The sequence below is a fragment of the Buteo buteo genome, chromosome 14 (assembly GCF_964188355.1).
Source record: "Buteo buteo chromosome 14, bButBut1.hap1.1, whole genome shotgun sequence".
Classification (NCBI taxonomy): domain Eukaryota; kingdom Metazoa; phylum Chordata; class Aves; order Accipitriformes; family Accipitridae; genus Buteo; species Buteo buteo.
Window position 1 is genome coordinate 4,287,268 of NC_134184.1, and position 22,878 is coordinate 4,310,145.

General features: G+C 38.4%; 1 protein-coding gene across 5 annotated transcripts in view; it reads right to left on the reverse strand.

Annotated features, from left to right (window-relative positions):
• Positions 1–22,878, reverse strand: part of PCCA (propionyl-CoA carboxylase subunit alpha) — a 299,411-nt gene that overhangs the window by 178,037 nt on the left and 98,496 nt on the right. For all 5 annotated transcript variants that reach the window (XM_075045914.1, XM_075045913.1, XM_075045912.1 and 2 more), the window contains 3 exons: positions 12,961–13,063; positions 7,843–7,937; positions 177–327 (listed from right to left, as the gene is read on the reverse strand). In XM_075045914.1, the coding sequence (XP_074902015.1) occupies positions 177–327; positions 7,843–7,937; positions 12,961–13,063 (349 nt within the window). The remainder of the gene's footprint in view (positions 1–176; positions 328–7,842; positions 7,938–12,960; positions 13,064–22,878) is intronic.

Here is a 22,878-nt window from a genome sequence, read left to right on the forward strand (position 1 = left end):
TGTATACGCAGGCTTATTTAAGTGAGTAGATCTTTTAAGTTCAGTGGGAAGTGCTCACATGCATCGAGTTAGTTATGCGTAAGTCTTTGCAGGAGCAGACCCCTAAGTATGGAAGGAGGTTATGTTCTGTTTTTTTAAATAACACTTTTCTGAATCTGTAGAGCTGTTTTTCTTACCTGAAGTCTAGTATTCATTTCCAAGAAGTAGAAATTCTTACTGGAGTCCACAAGGAATTCTACTGTTCCAGCAGAGGAATATTTTACTGCTTTGGCAAGAGCTACTGCTTGCTCTCCCATCGCTCTTCGAGTTTCAGGGTCTAGAAAAGTGCTACAATACAGAAAAAATGCCTTCCTTTAGTTAAAAAAAAAAAAAAATTAAATCATTTCATCTTCTGCTTAAACTACCAACAAAAGAGCACAGCATCATTGTTTAAGTTATGAAAACATGTCAAGACTGCAAAGTATGCCTTTACATTTATATTGATCCTAAATATACTGCATGCTTCGCAATTACTACTAATGTACAGGAAATTCAGGATAAATAACAGTATTCTCTAAAACATAAAATAGCAGAACACAACTTTTTTAGAACACTGAGATCTATAATAATGCAAGTTAAATGAAAATAAATACATACAAACCCATGATATTTTAGAAGGCATATCTACTTTCAAAAAAACCTGTAACTAAAAAAGTCATCCTATGGAAATATGAATGTCAAAATACAAGGCAGGAGGTCTAAGGGGAGTTTGTTTTCTGCCTCTGAATTAAAACAGCATGGTCATTTCATTGATACCCTATGCAATAAAGAAGTTTTGGAAATTAATGAAATATTTATTCAGGCTTCTTATGTGAGATTTCAGTGAAGAAAATTTGAATGTTCATAATATTTAACTAAAACACTGTCAATGACATCATGACTTAAACCTTCATATCCTGTATTTCCTCTCTTAGTTTTACTTGTAAGCTGAAGACTAGTTATCTGTCTTTGTTAATTGCAATTCATTCTTTTCCACAAATCCTAGACACACCCAAGGGCACCCAAAGAGCAGCTCAGCTACCACCTTGGAGCCACTGTGAACACTGCTCAAATGCCAAGCCTTCTCATTCTAGGAGAGCAACATGCCACTTCCACTGGTCCAGTGAATCGAAAGACTTAGGAAGGTACATATCCTGCTTGTTACTCTCCTCTCTACTGCAAATTCAGATTTAGATTAACCTACACAGATTGTTGATTTAGGGCTAGAGAAATTTCTGTGACTTTCCATCAAAGCTGTGAAACTGGTCACCCCTCACCCTGATATACTGACCTGCAGTGAAAGACAACATGTAGCTGTTCATCTTCTACGAGCTTATAAATATGCTTATTATACTTCTGCGGTGACTTACATTAGGCACATAACTCAGTTATCATCTTAAAAGTACTTTTTTAAGGGAATAGGAAGTAATTTCTACCTTACCTCTAAGTTACTGTTTAAAATGAAAATACCAAACATTATATATTTCTTGAGGTGTCCTCAAGAGCGAGTCCTACTTCTGCAAAGGAGCAATCAGGAGCCACCACGTATCTGAAGTGGCCCCACCAAAGTCAGTGAAGCTCCACCTGGGGCCCAGGACTGCACTCAGAGAGACGCCAGTGTTGGGTCAGGATTTATCTTGCAGTATTTCCTATGGGGTTTTTCACTGAGACCTAAACTCGGAGAAGAGCTAGAGACTTCGGCCACAACAAACCATATCTGACATGACACAAAAAGTGAGGAAATATCTAGGCAAACTGGGAGACAATGGAATCCTTTCCATTACAGGAAAAGCGCTACTTAGCACTTCCATCCTTCCAATGCCCACGTGGACAGATTTTGATGGATGGTAGGGCAGGCATTTTCAGAATTTAGGAAAAAAATGTCTTTCTTGGTAAACAACGGGATCAACAGGAAAAGGAAGTCAAGTCTGATCCCAGAAAGCTATCAGATCCTACACCAGATCAAAGGGAAAAACAGAAGATGTGCAAAAGTATGTTATACCTATCAAAAATAGGCACTGGTAATGTAAGAGAGTTTCATAGTATTTCTTATTTTGATTCAATAAGAGGATAATACATTATACAAAATCAACAATTTATAATTCCATTTGGGGTTTCTGCAGGGCTTTGATCATGAAAGGTCAATGACTGGCTTTTAAAGAACAGAACCTTTTCAATATCAGCTTCATACTCTATTTCTAGAATAACCATTATCACTTCTCATATGGATGAAAGACAGTTACTCCCCTTTATTACAGTGGTATCTTCCCTATGTTTGTTAAATGTAGGATTGAGACCTCCCTGTTCACCTCCTGCTGAGGAGTGGAATGGAACAGAGGTGTCACGATGCCAAACTTGATCTCTGCCCCATGGTTAAGCTTTATGCTCTAAAATGACTGGATCATCCCTGCAATCAGCTAGGTTAATCAACCAAAGTCCTCCTATTCCCCTCCGCTGCTTTACCTTTCATATACATTGTTTCTCCCTTCTTTAACAATGCACCTTTTACTACTGAAATAACTCTTCTCCAATCTAATTAGGCACCACTTGAAAACACAGCATTTTAAACCTCACTTCAAATCTTTCTCAATATATCCTTGTTATTCTTTTGACCAAGTAGCTCCTATGGCAGCATGAAGGTTACACAATAAAAAGGATTTGCAAAATAAAAGCACCAAAAAGAAAAAATAAGATCAGACCTAACATTTCACTCATAAGACCTTCTTCAAGCTGTTGTAAAGTTGATCAAAGACAATACAATTGGTTTGTGTCATTGTTTCTACAGTTAGAGAGATGAACCACATGGGCAAGATGTTAACTCTCCACTTCTAGCCCATCAGATAATGCTTCCCAAAATATCTCCATCACCTTCACTCACAGATAAGGTTGAGATTTTGAAAAGTACAGAAAGTTACACTCAGTGGAAATTTACTGCTCAGCTTAGACACCACCCCTCCCCACTGCCCCTCTCCCCCCCCCAAAAAAAGTCATCAATAGCATTTACCCTTTCTCTGAAGATACCACTACACTGGGAGAGAATAGTAGCTTCATTTTCTAAATGTCAAGATCAGCTTTCCTGCTCTAGGAAGTAGTTAGGTATACTGTTTGTTTAAAAGAAATTACTTACCTACAAAAACCATTCTCCTTTGAGATATCTATTATGTACTACCACACCACGGGCATAAATACGCTAAAGTATTTGAGAACAGTTTTGCCCCTACATCTAAACTGTGCCCAACCTGTGAATCACACACACAGTCACAAACAGAACAGGCTCACTGTTTCTCTTAACCCCAAATCCTTCAAGGATTTCTAGACAGAGTGATAGGAAATGTGGAGTCTCGTATACACACATGCAGCACAACTCTAAGGAGAACTTGTACATAGAGTCTAGTTCAGTAACATACCTTTTTGCTAAGTTCTTGCCTATATACATTGATTCAAATTTTCAGTGGCTTCAAGCAGCACCTTGGCAGTTAATCTGGAATATGATCCTGAAATACTTGGCATCATACTGAGATCTTTCATGGAGAGCTTAGTGTTTGGAGAAAGTGAAAGAAGTTGCTCTCTGTGCACCTTTCAAGGACAGAAACATTCCTGAGAGAAGCTAACAATGGAGCATGCAAAAAAGGTCACAAAAATAGTTTAATTGTTTCACTTGCATTCTAATGCAGTCACTTAGTGGTAAACTAGCCTCTCTTTTAAATGTCCTGCCTCTTAGATCTTTGTCACCGACAGAAAGACACATTTTTGTCCTTTGAACTGAAACTGAAATAACATCTTTCTAGAAAGACACCGCAAAACTAACATCTAGGATAGATAAGGCAATCTCAACTCTGAATGTATGCAGCTAGGAATAAAAAAAAAAAAAAAAATTATTTCCTGCCTGAGATGAAACTCAGGAAAATTTCAGGAAACTGTTGAGAGACTGTCCTAAGAATCACCTTATTCTGAAAGTCTTGGACGCTAAGGTTTAACCCAAAGGACACTGAATCACTGGAGGAAAGTAGAGACGACAAAGGAGAAGAAGCCGGCAGCTAGCAAGTTCTAAGGACTTGCTCACTGAGGATGCTGATACGGATCTTGCATGCTAGTACAGAATACAACAGCAAGGCACTGTTCCATCACTACTTGCCCAGGAAAGGCCTGAAAATGTAGAGAGAAGGTTTAATACCCTGTGTCCTGAAGCTCAGGATTTTGAGAAATGATAGTTAGAGACCACACCATGAATACCGTGTTCAGTTTTGGGCCCCTCACTACAAGACAGACATTGAGGTGCAGGAGTGTGCCCTTCAGAGAAGGGCAACCAAGTTGGTGAGGAGCCTGGAGCACAAGTCCTGTGAGGAGCGGCTGAGGGAACTGGGGCTGTTTAGTCTGGAGAAGAGGAGGCTGAGGGGAGACCTGATCGCTCTCTACAACTACATGAAGGGGGGTTGTAGTGAAGTGGGTGCTGGTCTCTTCTATCAAGTAACTAGTGATAGGATGAGAGGAAATGGCCTCAAGTTGCTCCAGGGGAGGTTTAGATTGGATATTAGGAAAAATTTCTTCACCAAAAGGGTTGTCAAGCATTGGAACAGGCTGCCCAGGGAAGTGGTTGGAGTCACCATCCCTGGAGGTATTTAGAAGATGGTGCTTAGGGACATGGTTTAGTGGTGGACTTGACAGTGTTAGGTTTATGGTTGGACTCTATGATCTTGAAAGTCTTTTTCAACCTAAATGATTCTATGATTCTAAATGGTATTCTGTGGAGGATCAAATGTTTTAACTCTTTGGCTGCTACAGCAAAGGATAGTGCTGGATAATCACAGTGAGTGGAAGGGCCTTTGTGTGGCACTTCTCCATAACAACATTCCAAAAATCTTAACTTTGGGCATCAAATAATACAGATAGCCAGGTGCCTCTGAACAGCTGGACATTCCTTCACCCAAGTGGTGAGGCAAAACTTAAAGTGCTTTAAAAAGCTTCTAACAGGTTCTGAAATGGTTAGATAGGACACCTGCTCTCACCAAAATGAAGTTTAAGAGCACTCCTTCAAGCTCCAGTTATTGAATAGGAAGTCAGCTACGACTCTTGTATATTTATTGTCCATTGTTCCATTTACTTTACATTGATCCAAAGGATCAATGGATTTTCTGATGAGCTTATGGGCATTGTTTCTCCAAGTGGGGAAGAACCCCTTATTAATCACTCTAGCAGACAGGAAAATACAACCACAGCCTTGCATTTTGTCTTGCCAAAGTACACTGTCTCATAGCAACTGTCTCTGAAAATGAACAGAGAAGAGTTTGGGTAAAAGAGGAACAAAATTGGAACTAAGGAACAACAGACTACTAAATGTTACTCATCTGTTTAAATCTCAGCCTCTGTGGTGAATGAGAAGCCAACAGCATCTTCCAAAAAGGTGTGAAGCTAGAAGCAAAGAAAATTACTGTAAATCACTGGAAGTTTTACGTAGCACTTACTTTGCCCAGCACTAACTAAAAAACTGGCCATGCTCAGATGTGTCTTATTGTCTGTGTTTCCAAGAACGGAGCAGGACAACTGACTATGTTAAAAGAGTATAAGCAAAGTCTGTTGGTCTCCTGCTTGAAACCAGGGGATTGGCCACCGTGAAAACCAGGGCTCCCTTGAATACTGTAACCTCATCAGGGTGTGAAATAAAGAGCTCTCTCTCCTCAAAAGAGAGATTTTATTTTTTTTTTCCCCACAAGAGACTGAATTTCTCTAGAAAAACTGGACATTCAAACAGGAAACGATCCCATAAGGATAAGTTCAACAGCTGCAAACTTCGCTTTAAAGAAAATCATAGATACTATGCTCAAAGCCAAAAGGCCCTCAACAATCAGTCTCTTAAACTAGATACTTGGGAAAACATCATCATAGGAAAAAAGTAAATTAAAAGACGCTTGAGAAGAGGCCAGAGTCAAAAGCCCTAAATTGTACAAAAGCCAAATAAACATTTTAGCCCATAGCATCCCCATCTCCTGGGCTTCATGTAAGAAAGGAAAAAAAAAAAAGCAGCTTCAACCTATCTCAGAGCTCTTAATGGCAGCTACCATTTAAAATAGGAAAAAAAAAAAAAAAAAGGGAATACTGAGGACTTTGTTATTTCCTCCACCCAGCCATATAAGAAAAGGTGTTTCCAGGAGTCACTAATCAATTTGACTAACTGAAACAGTACTCACAAGAAGGGCTAACTTCAGGCTTTAGGGTCTCTACGGTGTCTCACAGAAGTTAGTGCCCTGCTTATCTGCAACAGTCTTACAACCCTTTGCAAATAAACGGATTCTGCAGCCAACTGCAAGTGGTTGTAAGGCAGATAAGGCTTCCAAAGCTGTCAGTAAAAGTCTGGCAGAGTCTAAAACGTTCAACAAGAAGGAAGAAAAGTTTTAATGCCAAATTTTGGAAGCTATTGACTTGCCCACGCTGTTTTGTAGAGTTATAGGAAGGGATGTGAAAACTTACTGGCAACTCCAACAGAAAAGCCCAAGAAAGTTAAAAGGCTGATACTTCTGATGAAAGAAAACACTTTGTTCACAGTTGCTTGGTGAGAGAAAGACGTATCACTCCCCTTAATTGACCACAGGCATGAAGAATGAGCAGGCAGCAGTGGCAGGCAGCACTTTACATGTACTCCTGAGGCAAAAGACACTCCTCTCGAGTGCTTAGGTGCATATATATATATATATATATGCACACACACATTATAACCAGGACCTGAAGCCTTCATATTTCAGAAACAAAAACATAGTAAGATCTCTAGGTATAAGGCTTCCGAGAAATCCACAAGCACTACAGGAAGCAACAACAGCTATTTAAGCATTTATTAGTGAGTTTGTATCCTTAGATTTAAACTTTGGTTTTTAATTTAAAATCTAGGTCATAAACAGTGTCAGTCCCACAATTATGATCCACTGTTAACTTATACGCTGCTGCCTATAAATAAACTTCATTTGAATTATGCACTTTTCCTCATATCCTAAATTGATGCATCACATACTTCTGTGCTATAAAATAATGGCAAACCCATCCCTGCTGGTGAACACATTACACTGGGAATTCCCATGGATAGTGATATACCTGTATTTGGTTTTCTGAAATCAGAACTTCCTTCTCTGCCCTTTTTTCTACTCATATTCTCTGATGAATGCAATGCAACAGGACACACAGCAAGAGCATACCTTGCACAGCAGCAATGTATTTCAGCTCATTTGAAATCAGGATTAAGATCATTTAGTATGTTTGAGTTACTGGATGCCTATCATCTATAGTTTACTACCATGAATGGTACTAAAAGTGGCGCACAGTATTTACATGTATGCACACAGTATGTACCTGTTCCATTTCAAATGGAAATAAACAGTATTATCTGGCCCTCTCGCAATTACTATAACATAGTCAGATATCTCTATCTGTGGTAAAATGAATACTTATTCCACATTTTATTTTAGTCTTAAATCCAAAAGTTGAATGGCAAAGAAAAAGAAAAATATCTCAGAGACATTAAGAAAACCATCTCATAAACCATATATATTTGATTGATAAGATCGATATCCATTTTATACAAGACCATGAAAAAAATTAACACCACAACACCCATTTTCTTCTTACAGAAAGACATCATGAAGCAACATCAAAACATCCTCAAGTACAACATCAAAATTGCATTACAGTCAAATAACTATAACTTAAAAATCTATTTATTTTCTTTGTGGTTTTTAATAGAATAAAATTTGCTTGCATTTGTACAATAAATAAAATCAGCAGCTTTCCAAAAGTGCTTTCAGTAACTATGAAGCTGCATGAAGAGTCTAGTATACGTACCTCGGTGCTTCCTCCACAACTTTTTGGTTTCTCCTTTGAATGGAGCACTCTCTTTCATTCAACCACAAGGCATTACCATGTTTATCTGCCAAAACCTGAAACAATAACACACTGCTATTAAACAGATGTATGCATATGGCCTTTAGACATTATACTATTATGTAGCATTAAGTTAATTTAAAAACAATTTTTTCCAATCTAGAAATAAGGTTGGGAAAAAAATGCTAGTGTAGAAAATTAATTGTATATGAAACACTAATTGAATGCTCCTTCAAATTCTGAACAGGATTATTTTAAAGCCTCTATATAGAGTCTATATATGGCAAAAACCCACTCACTCCAAAACTGGGAGAAGCTCCCAAAAGTTCAGAAATCAGAAATCAAAAGACTGAAATAAGATTAAAAACACATTTTCAAGCACTTAAAATTGTATTGCATAATGAAATTACTGAGAAGCACATTGTTAAGCAATATCTTGTATCAACTAAGGAGACAAAAATCTCAAAGAATGCCAAATTTTGCTGCTGAATTACACATAAAAAAAGTTTTCAGAAACAACGGCTAACGCAGCTTTCTCTGTAGGCAAACCACAGCACCCTGTCTTTAATAAAGAAGAAAAAGTCTTCAGGAACTTTGCGATCTTTTATTAAGAAGAATAAAACTTGCTACTTCCTCAATACTTTCAATGGAAATTAAAGCAGTAGTTTCAAGGAATTTCTCAAATTGTCAATTACAGTTCTTGGCTGCAGCTTCAGTTAATGGAAGAGTTAAACAGACAGTCAAGCATCTAGATCCACCTAAATTACATGTTAGAAAAAACACAAGTTCAGCATAACAGAATTCTCAATCGATTCTGCGACTTAGAACTGGAAGAAAGAAAAGGAACTCTATCCCTTTATGAAATCAACTGTATGGTACAGTCATTTCCAATAGTGGGATACTGGATTTGAGGATTCAAGTAGACTTCTTCCAATCTTATGATGTTATACTCTACACTTATTCTTGGAACAATTTCTTTCATTGCAGACCACACCTGCTCCCCTCCTTCCTTATAAAATTTTCCCTCTAATCCATTTTTTTCCATCTTCCTGCTCTGATCTGCGGGAACCTGTGCCAATATTCATGCTTCATTCTTTAATAGTGCAGTTCTACGCTGAAAACAGACAAGATAAAAAAGAAGACAATCTTCCTCAAACTGTGTGAACTCAACCATATCTACTCACATTTGTGACAACGAATCTGTATTATTTATTATTCCTTTTAGCAGTACAGAGCGAGTATGGCACTAAGCAAGATGAATTCCTGCATCTATGACACCAATGTTTGCTGATGCGTGAATAATCTGGGTAGATGTGACTGAAAACGAGGCGGTGATCTCATGAAGACGACTTGCACACACTGTGCAGCATCAGACCCAGAGCGCTCTGCGCACTGTAGGATCAGACTTACCTTTTTCCTCAGAAATTCTGTTGCACTCCCATAAATTTATGGAGCTTTCTAGGGGAAAAATCCCCTCCAAAGAGTTCTACAATGACTTTGGGAGTTCCTAAACTACAGCTTGTCCCAGAACCCTCTTCCCTGCCCAGGAGGAGGTTTAGCAGCAGCAGCACCAGGGTACCCAAGCCAACCACTAGATTCTGTAACAGGTGACTCAGTACAAAGCCAAAAAAAACCCACAGCAGTGTCTAAAGCAACTTCCTACCAGAGTCCTAACTCATCCAATCCAGAACTAAACATCACGGAGCTCTACGGAAACCAATCTGAGAAGACCAAAGATTTTTGAGGCGGGGCGAGGGGGTGTCTTTTTTTAATATTAAAACAGTACCTCTAGGGCATAGCATGGTACTCGATGGAAAAATCGCTGTCCTGTAAGTAGAATGACTCCTTGTGAGCACTTCTGTTTCATTGCTAGAAAGCCTACAACTTTCCACAGAATTCAGCCTCACCAAAACAAACCAACCAAAAAGTCCTGGAATATTTCAATAAAAATGAATTCCTATGTTTGCTTTGCTTCTCTCCCTCTTTGTTTTCCTCAAAGGGATAATAAAATATTTTTCAAGGCAACTAGTAAATATTTTCTTTCACTTCAGGACATTTCTTGTATCCTACTTAATTTCTGCAACCTGGGTCTTAAAAGAAATTTTTTCCATTATCAGTTAACATGGCTCAAAAAGAGACATGCATGAACATTTGCTACGAAAACATAATTCTAAATTGAATAAGCCAAACAACATCTAGTGTTAGAGTTTTACTTTCATTTTGGATCCACTGTTTTCATTATCAGAAACTAAAGAACATACATACTTCATAAAACAATTATATTTCAGAAGACATTTACAGAATGTTGAAATCATCATCTCCAAGATGATGTGAGATTCCAGTACAAATCCCACTAAAAAAAGCATGTCACAGCTACAACTTTTTTTCTAAATATCTAAATATTCCTAAAACAAAATGTCCTGTTTTGTGGGATTAGATGATTAGGACATTAATACATGCTATGTACACCTATATGCCAAAATAATTAAATAGAATGTATCGCAACCTCTCCTACAGGATTCAGCTAAATTCTATTTCCAGCTGTAGGATTGCTATTTAGCCAAGTAACAGTTAGACATTCCATGTACTCTTACTTTAAACTCAGGTCTCTTATATCAGATATTTCAGGAGAACAAGACTTCAAATCAGTTCAAGCATAAAGTCTATTTGGACTCTATTTTCCTGTTAATTGTTTTAGTCTTTTCTCATGTTTTACAAAGTGATTGTTTTATAGCTAGACACAGGAAACCCCTTATTTAACAATTTTAAGTACCAATGCTTTGGAGCTATATGAGAATGTTAAAAAAAAGTTCTATTTAAAAGTTACTGCTAAATTAATAAATATTTGGCATCTGGTCTCAAATTGTTTGTATATTTAGCAGTTTGAAAATGAACCAAGGTCAACGTCCTAAAGCTGATTAGAACATGAAGTTAAAATGATATGTTATGATATTGTTAAAAGGTACCATCAAAGTGTTTGTGTAAGGAAAACAACATTCATTGTACACTTTTTATAAATAAAACTATAAATTATTAATGGCAAAACTATTTTGTTTAATCTAGGTGAAATTATTCGATTGTTCTTAAATGCAGTACTACCTGATTTTTTTGAGGTAACCTTTTTTAAACCTAAGGGAATCAAGACAACGTAAAATCTGCCTTCAACTCATGAAAGTACAGTGGAATCAACGTCATCTAACTTTAGTCATCAAAGTGTCAGTAGGAACCTCCTGAAGCTCCCAAATCTACAAGCACTGAAAAGAACAGATCTTTAAGATGTACTGATTTGCATACCAAAAAAACCAGACATAAGTAGCCAAAAATTATTAACCATGGCAAGAGAATATAGGAAGATGCTCTAGCAGTCTGACCTCTCTTGTAACCCAAGATCAATGCTGAAACTAAACATTTGCTATATACCTTTCTGTGACCCTTCAAAAGAGAATAGGTTAAGGCTTAAATGTCATTTTTACTGTTTCTTCATTTCACTGTTTCTTCTTCACTTCTGCCCCTCTACTCCGGTCTGGTGAGACCCCACCTGGAGTACTGCGTTCAGCTTTGGGGTCCTCAGCACAAGAAAGACATGGACCTGTCGGAGTGGGTCCAGAGGAGGGCCACAAAGATGATCAGAGGGCTGGAGCACCTCTCCTATGAAGACAGGCTGAGAGAGTTCAGGTTGTTCAGCCTGGAGAAGAGAAGGCTCCAGGGAGACCTCATAGCAGCCTTCCAGTATCTAAAGGGGCCTTAAGACAGATGGGGACAAACTTTTTAGCAGGGTCTGAAGCAATAGGACAAGGGGTAATGGTTTTAAACTAAACGAGGGTAGATTCAGACTAGATATAAGGAAGAAATTTTTTTATGATGAAGGTGGTGAGGGACAGGCACAGGTTGCCCAGAGAGGTGGTAGATGCCCCATCCCTGGAAACATTCAGGGTCAGGTTGGACGGGGCTCTGAGCAACCTGATCTAGTTGAAGATGTCCCTGGCTGTTGCAGGGGAGTTGGACTAGATGACCTTTAAAGGTCCCTTCCAACTCAAACCATTCTATGATATGAAATAAATTAGCCTATGCACATAAAATAAATTTTTAAAAAAAAAAAAAAAAAAAAAAAACACCACACCAACATAGGAAGTATCAGGTTGTGGGCACATAACTGGGGGAGTAAAAAATGTTACATATTTCTCTCTTACAAATCATTCCACATTATCAAATTTATTGTTATTGTTGTTTCATTCAGTTATTGAGCTACTGTCAAAATACTTCACGCTCTCACTGTTAAAAAAAGGAGAAAAAAAAATCAAACCAAGCACAACTTAGGAAGAGTTTATATTTTGGACAAAAACAAATGAAATTTCTGTCAAGGAAACAGACATACTCTATATAGATTTCTTGTCCAGAAAGATTATTTCAAGGCTATTGACAAACCCAATTTAGTTGCCTACGTAAGATCAAACACGTCACAAATTTTAAAATTATAATTTTGTAAAAGAGTCTGTCCAAAATAAACAAGTCTTGTTTTGCATTAGCACATCTGGCTTAACACTAGATCCAGTAAAAGATATAAACGGTCACAATCCAGAAGTTAAGGAGAATACACCTGATTTTGAACCACAAACTGCCCAAAATGGGACACAAATCTCCCTCGGTTCCCAAGGGAGCATTAGATACTTTGGAACAAAATCCAAAATACTGACAAAACCACCTAGAGCTTGCAAGAAAAATGTTAAACGTGGCAGTGCTTGAACTCCTACATCCTCTGCTGTGCTCAAGCACTGCAATCAGGACCCAGAGTTCAAGCTCCAGCCCTCAGGACAGATGCCTACAACTTCCCCCCCCAATGAACTGAGCACAGTCCATTGTCTTCCTGCTAAAGAAAGGCTAGAGAATAAAAACAGGAAGGCTGTATTGTGCATGATAGCCATGGAGTTTGAGCAATGGCCCAAGACACAGGAAAACACAAGACTCCAGGCCTTTTTTAGTGGAGTGTTTGAAACGTTTTGAACTTTCATTAATTTATGAGTTCAAACCTTATTACACAAACAAACAATAATTAATAGTAGTAATAATAATAATACAAACCTGGATTTCTATGTGACGAGGATTATCAATGAACTTTTCTATCAGTAAGCGATCATCGCCAAAACTTGAAGCAGCTTCTTGAGACGAAAACCTAAAACCTTCCCTTAAATAAGGAAAACAAAAAGAATAATCCATATTTAAAAGCTTAAGTCAAGTTCTGAAGTATACAAGGTGAAGGAACACTTATTCATTCCAGTCTTCTGGCAGTCTTCATCAATCAACACACACATCCAAAAACCAAGTTTTATCATTTGCATTTGATTCTCTAATGAGTATCCCTTTTTAATTTCTTTTCTTACAAAAAAAAAAAAAGCACCAAAAAAACCCAACAACCATTCTCAAAGCACAGAGAATTTTTGTGTCTTTAAAAAGTCTGAGCATTTACGACAATTACTTGTATGAATTTTCCTTGTTGGCATTTTGTTCTGCAAAAGTAATAAAATAATTGAATTTTAAAAAACAGTAATTACAAAGTACTTGTTATACAGAAGTAAAGGTGAAGCTCACCATTATTTAAGGTACACAGCCCTCTTAATATCCAATAGCAGCAAAGGTTAGTTGCACATTAATTAGATGAAAGAACTGCAGATGTAATATTGCAGACCTTGTAAATTCAATCACTGAACACACAACCTGAAGATGCAATATTTTACTTTATAGAGCATACCAGCTGTACTACTAGTTCTTCCCTGCATTAAAGTATAACTGAGTGTTATACTAGGCATTCCATATTCTTCCCTCTGTTTCCTTTTTTTACATATGTAATTACTCAAAGAAAGATGGTAAGATACTGTATCTATTAACTTATTTTTCATGGCAGAAAGATTACTCCTATGGGGCATAACTGCTGACAAACAACTCCATGTACAGCTTTCTTAGGGTGAAATGTACCATAATGCAGGGACCCAGAGGCTCCACAGAAGTTTTCTATGGGCTCTTTTAACTGGCGTATTAGTCCCATTCGTGTTGATGCATATGGAAAGTTTGGGGTAAATTTCTGTGGGATTGACTACTAAAATGCAGCAGCCCTGATATTCGTGCCCGGAATAAGAACTACGGCACAACTGAGCTGAAGTTTCCTTGCTTTCCATCTCCTGAATCTAGCTCAATTCCACAAACAAACCCTAGACAATAGAAACGTGGGACAGGTAAATTCACAGTATAGAGATGTGAATATTTAAAGGTATTTCTTTACCTTCTTTCAAGATTGTGGAGTAATATATGCAACAATTTTGAGAGATTATACTCAATGTACAATCTTTCCTAAATTCATATTTAACTTCAACATATTGAATTACTTAATAAAGAGAAAAAGGGACATCAAAATTTGTGATTCTGTACACTACCTGATCTGTCCAAAAAACCTAAGTTAGGTAACAAACAACCATACACAGTGTTTCTTACTGAAACAGATTTAGAGCTATTTTAACTCCTATATCAAAAGCTCCGTTTCCTTTTGTAAACATTCCATCAGACAGTTTTATGCAAAATTGACTATTTTTTCTTCATTGAAGTACGTGCTAATTAGAAATCTAAACTGCAATACTTGTTAAAAAAAAAAAAAAGGTGCCTAATTAACTAATCCATACATCTGTAAATCTTTTTAAATTATATATAACAGGAATGACTATCTCAGGTATTCTGACCTTGTTTGCATCTTACAAAACTGTGCAGTTGCACTTGTTCAGCGATAAAAATTACTATAAATACACTTCACCTTCCTTAAAGAGATCATACTAACCAAATGGAGATGGGTCTGAGCCTCTTTATGAATATTTTTAAAAAAAGAAAAAAATAAAAAGCTATTTAGGCTAGAGAAGAATTTGTATTTGGATCATTTGCTTTCAAGAAGCAACAGCCCTACAGAGCCTCACTGCAAGGAAGACTCTTCCCACACAGCAAAACTGTACCGATATGTGCGACCAAGTCCAAAACTTTCCTGCCCACACTAACCCCAGAAGAGAAGCGGTGGGGAACTTGGGACAGCAAAACCTGAGCTTAGTGCCCCCGTCTAGGCCCAGGTACAGTTTACCACACAAGCAACATGCTGTCTGCAGCCTAATCAAGCTCTGATGTTTGACATGACCCAATCATTCAGGTTGATGTACGGCACCTATATGAAGACAATCGTTAATACCTCTACGCTATGACTCAAAGTAAAGAGGCACTCCGGTCAGAGTTTGCTCTGCGCAAACCCACAATCCAATCACTAACCGCCTACTAACACGGCTTTCTCCAGCCTTCTGGTGCCAGCCACCGGCGCTAGAGCAAGGGGCAGGGAGTGCAGAAGATAATTATTGTCCAACTGTCCATTAGACAAGATTGGACACCCAACCCTACAGGGACACCAGCTGAGCCAGTATGCCAGGAGGACAGCAAACAGAAGCAGCTAAGATGGGCTTTGGCAGGAGATACTTTTGGTAGTTTCTCCTAAGGAGGAGTGGGGGGCAGGTGGCATTTTGGTTGCAAGTTATTTATCTATTCAGGCAAGATTTTCTGTTGATTTAAGTTTTTTTCTTAAGTTCTCTGTAACTCCTAGTGGCAGTTTTCTTTTTTTTTTTTTTCCCTATATGCAGATTTGCTGCTTTCAGGTGCTTCCATTAGCTTCTCCTAGCTCTTTCCCAATTTGTAGATTGATAGACTGGTTCATGATGAAAAGGGACCCATAGCTGCCTGCTGCAAGGATGGTTCACGCCCCAGGTCAGCCACCTGAAGACAGGCACAGCCAGGGAGCCGGTAAGCCGGAGCACTGCTGACCATATGGCACCATGCGGCACACATGGTGACTCCGCAGAGTACCCATCACACCATCAGATACCTTGACCCAAGTTGGGTTTGGAGCAGGGGGAGGCTGAAAGACCACCATAACCCACGCCTAAGGTGGGCAGGGAAACACCACTGCCTCTCCTCAGGGGCAGGGTGGGTTATTGCTGGTGGGAGCTGCACACTAGTCAAAGGCTGGAAGCATCAAAGGAAAACTCCAAAGAGGTCCACCTCAAGCAGCTGTACATAAAGGCATGTGGCCAAGGAAACAAGCAAGAGCTGGAGCCTGCAAGAAGACACAGAACTGCAGCATCCTTAGAATTAATGACACAGTAGGACCGGTCACACAACTGCAGTGCTGCAATGAATGGCTACCCAAGCTTTAAGACAGACAGCAGGACGGGCTTGCCCTTTTTATGAAAGGGCAGGTCAAATACACGGATCTCTTCTTGGGAAAGGGTAAGAGGACAAGAGCTGGAAGGTCAAGGATCTGGATCAAGAGGCCAGTAAGGGTAATACTGCAGTGCAAATTTGTTATCAGCTCACCTGCTCAAGCTGACAAAGCGGACAAATTCTTCTTTAAGCAATCTAAGTCTCCAAGACCTTGAGTGTTTGTGTGATTTTTGTTTTGGGGCTGTGGGCTGGTTGGAGGGGTGGTGGTGGTGTTTTTTTGATTTGTTAGTGGGTTGGAGGGTGAGGGGTGGCTGTTGGTTTGTGTTTTTTTTTTTAACAGGAAACTAACCTCCCTGACATCTATTGGAAAAGCAATACAGAAGACCACAAGCAAGCTGGGAGATTTCTGATGGATGTTGGGGACAACTTCTCAAGACAGACATTAGATGGGCTGAAGAGGAATTACCAGTAGCAGAAGAAGATGGAATCAAGGATCTCTGGAGAAATCAACCCACATAAGTCAGTAAGACCAGATGGGATGCTAAGAGAGGTAGCTTATGTCATCGTGAGACTGCTCTGTCATCTTTGAAAGGCTTTGATTCCTGATAACTGGAGGAAGACAAACATCGCACTCATCTTTGAGAAAAGCACGAAAGAATCAGGAGAACTACAAGCTGGTCAGCCTTGCTTTAATTCCAGGGAAGAGTCACACAGCAAGGTTTCCTGAAAGCTATTTCTAGACACATGAGAAAGTGACTGAGAACAGACTGACTTTACCAATATTATCATGCTTGACCAATCTACTTGTCTTCCATGACTACACCTATAAATTACAAGAGAACAGTAGACATGTCCCTCAACTTTAGCAAGACCTTAACTGTCTCCCACAGCGTCATTGTTTCCAAGGTGGAATGTTACAGTCTACATAGGCGCACAACTAGATGGGTGAAAAACGGGCTAGATCATTGGGCTCAAAGTTAGCAGCTTGTCCTCTACCTCGAATCCAATACAAGGGAATTTCCCCAGGAATTTATTACTCTGGAACCAGTTTAACCTCTTTATCATTGACCTGGAATGCACCACCACCAGTCCGTGGACCATGCTAAAACGGGGTCATCAACATACTCAAGGGCAAGGCTGCATTTCAGAGAGACCTAGACAGTCTGGAGGAATAGGCTCACAAGCATCTTACAAGTTTCCACAGGAACGAATGCAGAGTCCTGTACCTAGCACAGCCTTACCCCCCGGCATCAGTACAGGCTGTGGAACTGACTGGCTGCTTAAGATGACTTGGAGGTCCTGGTGGATAACAGGCTGTGATGCAAGTGAGCAACGCACCCTGACAGTAATGAAGGCTAATTGAATAGTGGGTTGTATCAACTGCAGCACCACTAGTAGACCAACAGCAGCAATCACTCCCCTTTACCTCAGCAGCTGTTAGACCACATTTGAAATACTGCATCCAGTTTTGGACACTCCTAGTACTCAAAGATGCTGATAAGCTCAAGTAAGATGGTCAGAGGGCACCAGGACTGACACAGTCAGGTAGGCTTGTTGAACCTGAAAGACAACAAGGCCTTAGCGGACATCTGATAGCAGCCTTCCAGCACTTAAAGAGGAGTTTACTAAGACAACAGAGCCAAGCTCTTTATGGCAGTGCACAGCAGAAAAACAAGAGTGGTCATAAATTGAAGTGGGGAATTTCCAACTAGATGTAAGAAAAATTACTGGAAAGAACTGAGAAATGGGGGAGGCTGTTTGGAGAGGCTGTGGAATCTCAACACAAGACCCAACTGGGCCAAGCTCAAAGCAACCAGCTTCAAATTGAGTGCTGATCCTATTCCAAGGATGAAGCTGGATGAGATGATGTCCCTAGGTCCCTTCAAGCATGCACAATTCTATAAGGAGAAGAACAGGATGTCTTTAAAGGTCCCCATGTCCCCCCCCCCCCAGTACTTTTATTCACACTGAAGTTGTACAAAAGCATTTATTGATCTCACCACAAGCTTTCTTGTGGCTGTCTGAAGTGAGATAGCCCATGCAAACTTTCTGCCTCCAGCTCCGAGATCAGCATTGCTGCTTTAATTAAAACAACCACTTTCTTTGGAGGCAGCCAGACACTAACAAAAGACTGCAGTCATTATGTAATATTTCAGTTTCCAATATCAGGAAATAGTAAACGAAAATAGTCTTTTCTTGTCAAGGCCAGAATTGGAAAGGCCATCTAGTTAAAAACAGATGTTTGATAACCATTAGTACAGTAGAATCCCTCTAAAACCATGACTACTAAGTTAAATAACCAATAAATACTCAAATGTTGCTTGGTTTTACACTCTAAGCTAATATCCATTGCTTCAGCTTGACTCCAAATTTAAAAAAAAAAAAAATTATCTAGTCACAGCACATTACATATGTTTACACATGTAGCTAGCCTGGAAATCTGTGTTTAAAAAAAGCTGGTTTTAGGAAACACTGTTCTTCACACATCCAGTTGATTCCTTCCCCTTACCTGAACACTTCTACAGCACATACTTGTGCAGGACAGACCAAGTATACCAAACCCACACACTCCTAATTTTTGCAGAGCAGTCTGACAGGCCAAATGCACTGCTTTGGGAAGGTAATAAAACTCAATGTACAGGCTTGTATTAAGGAATCCTGTTCAGTTTTTTAAAGCACTGTCCTCTCACACTGCACACTTCGTATTTCCTTTGCCTCGGGAGGTAGGGGACTCAGAATGGTTTGTTACATATTATTCCATTTCAACTTCTTCCAGTTCCACTGCTTATTCCTTCAGAGCCATTGGAAGATTACAACATGAGAAAAAAAACTTCAACAGATGTTTCTGAAGGAAGGTGGGAAACTGCAGAAAATTATTGCAGACTACAAAAACAAATTTTCTAGTAGTTGTCCCACATATCCTGTTGTATCATCCCAATGAAGAGCAACAACTGTGGAAAAGCAGAAGTAAACACAGCATGGTACCAACAGGACCGCAGAAGAGAAATTATACGGGGTTCTTGGAATTTGAGAGCAGATGTTTAGCTTACGTTCATAAAATTGGCATTAGCACCCAGAAAGAATTTCAGTAACAGGACAATTAATGTTTTCCTGTCGTTATAAGTTAAAAGGAAAAATCTTTCATCTCTAAGTATCTGTTGCTGGAAGCTGCTTTGTTGAAAGCTTTCAAAACAGACACTCAGTAAGCTTGCAAGATTTCAATATCTAGGAAAAGTTACAGAAGTTGGGGGGTGGGGGGGATTAGCACAAAGCTCCAAATTTCTCAAAAGGGAGTTGTTAGAAGATAATTCAGTACAAATTTCCAACTTAGAGGTTATGTTTGCAGCTGAAACTACTAACTAGAGAAACTAATTTCTATCTGCAAATCCACAGAGTTTAAAACAAGGGCCAGTAGCTCCTGTAGGATACTGAACCCACACACCAGTAAGTATCTGTGTGTTCAAAGATCCATCGCAATCTCTGCCAGAAAATTTAAGTCTTTGGAGAGAATAGGGTCCTCAAGTGAATTCCTTTTCAGAGCTGCCAGCAAACCATTTGAAGCCATGAAGCCTAAAGACTTAGTTACAATTGTTATAAGCTTACTGAAAGCAAGAGAGCCTTCAGTTTCTCCACAATCAAAGAAGGAATGATACAGAAAATTTCTAGATATTCAGACACCTACCCTAGTCATGTTTTGTTGAACTTCATAATGAACTATATTTGGAAAGCACTTTTGGATCAGGCTCTCTGGGATGCAAGCACAGACACTCTTCCTATACAAGACCAGAGCTGGGATGGATCAACTACACTAAGACAGAAGTACTTTTAGATACATACAGCAGCAGGACTTTCTCAGGCTGTGAAGAACCTACAAACCTGAATTCAAGGTAAACCACTCTCCAGAAAACTGCACTTCATTTTCAATGTAATTTCAAGTGGGTATCTATTATGTGTAGAAAGGGTATCCTAAATTCTACTTGTTCAAACCAAGACAACTGACTAGGGATTACATTAGAGTGAAGAGAGAGTTATTTTAATTTCATATGTGGGTTAGTGGCTTGAACTGTACACAAAACTCCACACTAGAACTTGACCAAAATTTGGAAAAAACAATAGAAGTGAGAGTTAGGAGGGATTCATATCTGAAGAAATATAACAGCAGCCCTACCCAGATAAAGACACAGGGGGCAACATGGCAGCCTTCCACAGTCACATGCACATGAAGTGCTATTTCAAGAAGAAAAAAAAAAAATAATTCTAACAGTGGTAAAACTATTCTAGTATTTCTAGTAAGAAATACTAGCTGAAAGTTACAGAAATCTTAGCTATAGCTGGAATAATATCATAATATTTAAAGAATCTAACAAAATTTTAATCATTGGGGATATTTACAAGATGTGAAAGATGAAGCACCAGTAAGTTACCACAGCGAATAATTCTGTAACAGTAACAATTAAGTCGTTCAGATAGGTCTTTACCATTTCCAGTGGCTATTTCCATGTCACACCACACAATATATTTAAGCCTTCTTTTAATATTATGCATAGCCAGTTGAGATGAGAAATTTTCAACTATCCTGAAAATCCAAAAGTATGTTTCAAACAAAATTAGTTTATACAAGGGCTTTTTTATCAAATAGCATTTGGAATTAATCCCATATGACAAAGCCAAAACAAATTTACAAATCAAAATGTTATCAACAATTCTTCATGCTCATCTTGCATCCGTGAACCCTGAAATACAAGAGGCCATTCAGATACTGGCTTTTCAGATTCTGCCAATAGCTGAAAATTAGTTTATTTTTAGGATTACATGGATTTGATGCAGCAAGACAATACATGAGGTCAACAACTTTTTATGTATTATTAAAATGATCAGATACATTGTTTTGTCAGTAACAAGTCAAATCACCTTCAAAATACTCAGCCGGATGTTCTTCAGACACAAAAAGGAACAATCCTAGTTCCATAACACAATTAATGGACACATACAACAAATCTTTTACAACCTCATAGGTATTTCTTCAAGACAGACTACAATAGAAACCCAAATGCTCTACTTCATATGTAAATGAAAAGTAAATCTGTTTCTATCTTCAGTTCTCTTAATCTCACTTTAACTTCCTGCAACAAGGATTTTGCCAAGTTAATTTTGCCTTCATTCCTGCTTACCCATAAATGTTAAAATAAGCATTTCTCCTCAATATAGTATCAGTAAGTAGTGTTGATCTGTGACTCAGTCTAGGTGTTCTTTCTCTTAGCACCTTTTAGATACTACTTTATAAAATTACACTGTAAAGACAAGGCTTGCATAACTAACCAAAAGGATTATTATAAGGACACCACTGGCAAATAATAAGGAGCTGAATGGTACTTCAAAGGTCTTCCACAAACAAGGCAAACATCTCAAACTAGTATAATTAAATATCACTGGGTCAAAGTAATATCACTACATTAATTTTTTATGCAAAGGTACAAAAAAGAACATCCCTAGCTAGTTTCTGTTGATACCAATCAGCTCTCTCAGGTGACTTTCTAAACAGTAACCACAACTTTTCTCCAAAACAAATTAGCAATCATGACTTTAGATCCAGTTTTCAATTTTTAAACAGTTACTTTAATAGAGTTCCTTTGCTTCTTTCTGAGCAAAACAAGAAATGAATGCCTTCCTTTCAAGTCCAACAGATGCAATTGCTGCCTGAACAAGATCAAGGCAGTAATTCTGGATTCTAAAGCAGTGAGAACAAAGCATCCTTATAAGCACACAGGTTATTCTAGATTTTCATTCTAATGCACAAAACCTTATTTTCCTATTTAGATTTTAATATAAATGGGCTAGAGGTAGCAAGGTGCACAAAAAAACCCCAACCCCATGTTTTCTTTAAATCTAAAATTTGGAGAAACAGAAAAATATGACAGGGAAATCTTGCAGGTGACTAAATTGAACTAATGAAAATCTGAGTTGTACTTTGAGTTGATTCTAGCATGTGTGCTGCTCTCTCTATGTGGAAAGGAAAACATTTAGAAGGTTATCTAATTTTGGATCAAATAGGCTTTTTGTTACAAGTCTTTGAAAAAATCCCAGAACACATTTTTCTGTAACATCAGTGGCACATGTGGTAGAAACCAGGCTCCTCACTGCCGTAATATCAGCAGAGAATGGACTGTAAAACTTCGAGTCAGTAACATTGCATTGTGAAGCATTCAGGATTCAGACAAATATTAAGAGACATGAAAATGTCTGTGTGTTTAAACAAACATTGTTTCAAACAAGCAAAAGCACAATAGTTTGCCGAGACAAATGTTTTAAACGCAGAAGTATGCAATTTGTTAGAGCACATTCTGGAAACACTGTATGTGTTTCCACACATAAATAAGCAAATAATCAGTCTCATCAACTTTAACAGAACTAATGGCATGCATTAATGTTTGAGAATCAGGGCCAATAAATATTCTACCTAACACACAGACAATACATCAGCATTCCAAAAGGCATACAGCAAAATGTTACTTACAGTCTAAATTTACAGCCTATCTTGGACTAATGGCAGTTTTAAGTGATGGTTTTTTACTCAAATTCATGGACTATGTTTTGTAAGGTTTATGCAAACATTAATTTTAAATAGACACACGCAAACTCCCAAAGTATACCACTCACTATACGAAAGGGAAAAAACCAAATAATATCCAATTTCTCTGTCTAACATTTCATATATGCTCAACTGTCAGCTCACAGTGGCTTAATAGGACTTCAGTAACTGCA